The sequence below is a fragment of the Geospiza fortis genome, unplaced genomic scaffold (assembly GCF_000277835.1).
Source record: "Geospiza fortis unplaced genomic scaffold, GeoFor_1.0 scaffold118, whole genome shotgun sequence".
Classification (NCBI taxonomy): Eukaryota; Metazoa; Chordata; class Aves; order Passeriformes; family Thraupidae; genus Geospiza; species Geospiza fortis.
In genome coordinates this window covers 1942788-1948156 of record NW_005054380.1, presented here as the reverse complement: position 1 = coordinate 1948156, position 5369 = coordinate 1942788, and the positions used below count along the sequence as shown (strand labels likewise).

The 5369-nt window shown below is 44.6% G+C and overlaps 1 protein-coding gene across 1 annotated transcript in view; it reads left to right on the top strand.

The window, feature by feature from the left end:
- Window positions 1-56: 56 nt before the first annotated feature.
- The window catches only part of ING5 (inhibitor of growth family member 5), a 7568-nt gene continuing 2255 nt past the window's right edge, over window positions 57-5369 (top strand). Inside the window, exons 1-6 of the mRNA XM_014308677.2 lie at window positions 57-211; window positions 880-1046; window positions 2344-2455; window positions 3168-3261; window positions 4471-4606; window positions 4787-4848. Coding sequence (XP_014164152.1) covers window positions 184-211; window positions 880-1046; window positions 2344-2455; window positions 3168-3261; window positions 4471-4606; window positions 4787-4848 — 599 coding nt within the window. The 5' untranslated portion in view covers window positions 57-183. The remainder of the gene's footprint in view (window positions 212-879; window positions 1047-2343; window positions 2456-3167; window positions 3262-4470; window positions 4607-4786; window positions 4849-5369) is intronic.

The following is a 5369-nucleotide window of genomic DNA, read 5'->3' as shown; positions in this document are numbered from 1 at the left end:
AGCGGGCGGCTCACGGTGCGTGCCTCGCAGCCTGGGTTTGGTTTGGTTTAGAACTCATCTCGTTGCAGCCCCTGCCTTGGGCAGGGACACCTTTCATTGACAAGGTTGCTCAGAGCATTTAGCAGTGTTTTTATTGTAGGTATTGAGAATTTGCCGTGCGAGCTGCAGAGGAACTTCCAGCTGATGCGGGAGCTGGATCAGAGGACGGAAGGTGCGTGCAGGTGTTCCGGCAGGCAGAGCCGGGAGAGCCCGGCCTGGAGGACGGGGAGAGCCCCCTGGAGGCCGGGCTTTAGGGGCCGTGGCTGCTCCTTCTCTCAGGCTGAGTGCTCTGCAGGGTTTGCCTCTTTCCTGTGAGGATACATGAGCTCACGTGGCAGGACTTGATCTTGTTTGCAGTTCACATTCACAGCTCTGTGATCACTCTACTCAGTGGCCATTTGGATGGGCTTCCTTCATCTAACAAGTTCAAGACTCCTGTGTGCCTTGCCAGGATAGTTTTTCTTCCTTTTTGAAGCTTTTGTCGGTATCTGGCTGCACATTAATTATTTTAATTTGGAACCATCAGAGCAGTAAGTGACTGCAACAATTAAAACATTCTATATGTGGGAAGAGAAGAGAGGCCGAAACTTGTGAACCAATGGGTTCAGTTTCTGATCTTAACTGTGAATTAACTAAATTCACTTCTGAATTAGCTGTAGAACACTCAAGAAAGCAGAATCACACCACAAATGTCCAAGAGTGAACATCTTTAGCTTAACTGGGTTTGTTTCTAAAAAGGAAGATGTATTAAGGAATTGAGGGGAGGATAACAGCTGTCAGGAAGGGTCTCCTAAATGGAAATAGAAAACCAGAAATACCTGATTATTTTCTTTTTTCCAGACAAGAAAGCAGAGATTGACAGCCTGGCAGCAGCTTACATTGAGTCTGTGAAGAACATGGTGCCTGAGGAGAGGGTGGAGCACCTGAGGAAGATCCAGAGTGCCTACAGCAAGTGTAAGGAGTACAGTGATGACAAAGTGCAGCTGGCCATGCAGACCTATGAGATGGTGAGCCATGGAAAAATGGGCATCTCTGGAATGCTGCACGTGGAGATGCTTCACAGTGTCAGCTTCCCCTCACTTTTTCTTTTTTTTTGACCTACATTTACTACCAAAACAAATTATTAGTCCTTACTATATTTCTCTCTGCTGCCATCCCCAAAAAGCTCTCTCCTTTGGCACCAGGTTTCTCTTTTGCTGAAGAATTAGTGAGTTTACCCCCCTTGGAGGTGGCTTTATCAGCAGTACTCCTCTGCTGTGTGATAATGCCAGCAAATTTACCCCACTCCCTCCTCCCCAGCAGCTCTCTGTCACTGATAATTTATTTGGGGCACACTTAGTTGAAAGCAAATTGTTGTTTTTTTTCTTTTAAGCCAGCTGCTGTGCTGTGTTGTGGAGGAACAGTAGGAATTCTGCTCTGTTGCCTTGGTTTATTGGACATCAAAATTTCCTCTATGGACCTCAGGAGAAAATCCCATTTCTTAAGATTGATCTTTCCACCTTTTTTTTTACCTTCTGTCCCTTGAATAATTCTTATCTCCGCTTGTTTTACCCCCTGGATAAAAGTTGAGTGAGGGCAATCCTTTTGACTGTACTAAGTGTTTGTTGTCCAGCTTGCAGAGATGCTTTGGGTTTTGCTACAGCTGCAGTAGGTGTTTGGCTGCCATCAAACACTGCAAGAAAGGGAATGATGTCCCAGGAATATCAATGCTCTGGATAATTAGTGCACTCATTTAATGACAAACTATTGCAGCAGCACAGTTTGGGGGAGGTGCCTTGAACTCCCTGTTCTGAAAGTCACTTTATTGCAGCCAGGGTAGTACCAGGTACTTAATTAGTGTGTGTTGACTTGATATTGAGGATAGCCAGCCTCTGACTGTATTTGTTATTAAACTTTGATTGACATGACACTGGTGAACCATGGGAAAAACCCAAATTGCTCTGCTCAACACATTTCAAGGACTACCTTTGAATTTTGAAAATCACTGGGACAAAACCATTTTTTTAGTATCTCTTATCTTGTTTTATCCTGAAACTCATTACCCTGAGTTGCTTTGAGTCTCTCTTGTCTCCCTTCTTCCTTTCTGCTTTCTTGTGGAGGGGTTGGATCCTTGTGCTTTCCTTCCTCATTCCCTCTGCGTGTGCCGTTTCCCTTTCCCCACCCCATACCCCTTTCCTGCCTTGCTCTGCACCACCACACTGCTCCTGCTGATAACAGCCGAGTTTGAGCCCTTCCTGTTTTTGTCTGGGGCTCTGGTTTTGGGTGTTTCTTTGCAGTTCAGTTTGTGGTTTCCTCTCGGGGCAGGTGGATAAGCACATCCGCCGGCTGGATGCGGACCTGGCGCGCTTTGAAGCTGATCTCAAAGATAAACTGGAAGGCAGCGACTTTGAAACCCCTGCATCCAGGAGCCTGAAAAGTGGGTGAATTTTACACGATTGGCAACCTTTTCCTGCACTTAGAGTATCAGAGAAGGAAGGCTGAGATGTAAAATAGGCTGTTATTTCTGGAGGAAGGAAAGAAATGTGTCGTTCTGTTTGTTTTCAAGGCTCTTACAGTGGGCAAGAGATGAAGAGAAATGTGGTGCTGGGATCAAATTTTCTGTCACTGTTTCATCCTGAGGTTGTTGCTGGTTCTAAAGAGGGTGCTGTGCCAAAACTGCACTACTGTAACAGTCTTAGTTTCAGCAGAAATTAGGAATGAAAAGAAGATTTAAAATGAAAAGCAGCAGCACAGCACAGCTTTATGCCTTTGAACAATGAAATAAGGGGTAGGAGCAAGGAAGTGGAGATAAAAGTTATGCTAGTTATTGAGTAATCTATTAAGTGTGTTTAAAAATACACTGAGATGAAGAAGAATACTGCATGTCTAATCAAGTGTGATGCTGCTTATGACATACTGCAGTGCTTTACTGCCAAAAGTGCAAACACAAGTTTGGTGCTCAGTTGTTATTAATTTGGTGTACTTGTGGCTTAAAAATGCATTTCAGTCAGCATATTCAATTGCATATATAATAAGGATTACTCAATTGCATATGAAATGGGGATTTCAAGCCAGTAACTGCATCAAAAGAGCAGCTGGGGATGTTTCTGCCACTCAGATAAAGTGATGGGGTTGGTTTTCCTTTCTAGAGGGACGAAGTCAGAAAGACAAAAGAAGCTCTCGTGGTCGAGGCAGGAGAACATCTGAAGAAGATACACCAAAGAAAAAGAAGCTCAAAGGAGGGTAAGGCAGAGCCAGGCACAACTCCAGGTCCTTGGGCTTGACACTTGATGAATTTTCCACAGGCTCATATTACCCTATTTATGACTCATGTCCAGATGGTGAGCAGTGTTAGGAGTGCTCTGGTCTTACTCCATTTCATTAATGTCCTGCTTAGGACAGGCCAGCATTGTTAATTAACTCCTTGGTTGGCATGTGGAAGCTCAGCATGCTTGGAACACTCTGACTGGAAGGACAAGATCAGTCTCCTGTTGCTGTTGGCAAGCTGGGAGAAAAAAGCTTTGATTTTTGTCACAGGGCTATTTTTAACAGTTGCTTGTGGTCTTGGTGGTAAAAGAAATTCACTTGGCCATCAGGACAGAAACTGATGTTGTGCTGCTGTTCTTGAAACCTTGGAGAATTTTGGGGGGTTGTTTTCACAGGATTGTGTCCTAGGTAGCCTTGAATAATCTGATTTGGTTTTGAGAGGCAAGGAGGAAAGCTTGTCCCCTCTCTGAGATGGGATTTATATTAAAGGGGCTCAGTTTATAATGATATTTTCAGTTGGCAGGAAACTAAAAGTAGTTTCTATGGACTGCTACTGGCATGTCAGCACATCCCTGTCAGGGTAGGACGGTTGACTCATGCCTGACAATGAGAAAAAATCTGTATTGAAACAGGTTGGGAAAAACCCCAAACAGGTTATTGTACCCACAGCCAGGAGTGATCTGTATGATAATTTGTTACTTTACCCATGACAGCTACAAATCCCTCTCTTAGTTCTTTCCAGTCATATTGTGTTTGATCCAACCTACCTTATGATTTTAATTACTGGATTGTGGTAATGTAATACAAACTCTAAAACAGGCTCAGTGTGGTTTAGGGAAGATACTGTAAAAGACTAATTTTCCCAAGTAGGATTTGGATCTTGGAAACACCAAATCCCAGAATGGTTTGGGTTTGGAGAGGCCTTAAAGACAATCCCATTCCAGCCCCTGCAGTGGGCAGGGACACCTTCCACTAGCCTGAGTTGTTCCAGGTCTGGCCATGAGCATTTCAGGAATGGGGAGGCACAGCTTTTCCTGTGCCAGGGCTTCCCTACTTTCCCAGGGAAGAATTTCCTCCCAGTATCCCATCTAACCCTTCCCTCTGGCAGTGGGGAGCCATGCCCTTGTAACACAGTTCTGTCTGCAGTTGAAAAGTGTTTCGTCCTGACTCTGTCCTTGCCCACAGGTCTGAGTTTGCTGATACCATCCTGTCAGTGCATCCCTCAGATGTCCTGGACATGCCAGTGGATCCCAACGAGCCCACCTACTGCCTGTGTCACCAGGTGTCCTATGGAGAGATGATTGGCTGTGACAACCCAGATGTAAGCACTTGAGAAATTATTGATTTTCAGGTGTTTGTTGCCTCCCAACCCTGTACAGCCCAAGGAGGGGGTCCTTGCTCAGTTAGCTCAGTCCTTGCTCACTTAGCTCATACCAAATGATGGGAATGTTTGTGAGCCACTAACAGTCTCCTCTGTGGGTTTTTCCTTTCTCTTTTGCAGTGCCCAATCGAGTGGTTCCACTTTGCATGTGTGGACCTGACCACCAAACCAAAAGGGAAATGGTGAGTGTGACAGCATTCAGCTTTGGGGTTTTTATCAGGCTGCAGTTTGCCTCAGCAAGAATTCAAACCCTGCTGTGACCCTGACACTTTGCATCCTCTGTGATTGGGGATTATTTTGAGGGTAGAAGATACAAGATGAACCTTCTTGTTAAAATCCATTTCCACAAAAGTCTTAGGTACTGATGGGAGCAAAACTGCCTGATAAACAGAGCAGGTTTTTACCTGAGGCCTTTGTAAACGGGGACATGTTACATCTGAGGTTTGCTGTATTGTCACTAGTTATGGTTGTGCTTAAAACAGACCCAGGCACCACTTTGTTTCACTTCTGGAGGCAAATTTTGAAGACTTGTCAGGGTTTTACTATGTGCTTATCTTGGAAAGGATCATGGGATTGTTATTTTTATCTAATGAACAGTTTTAATCAAATTAACAAGTTGCCTGTCAGAAACGGGCTTAATTGTGCACAAATGTTAAAAACAGTTCTCAGGCTCTGCGCTGTTAATTTCAGGAGCTAATTACTG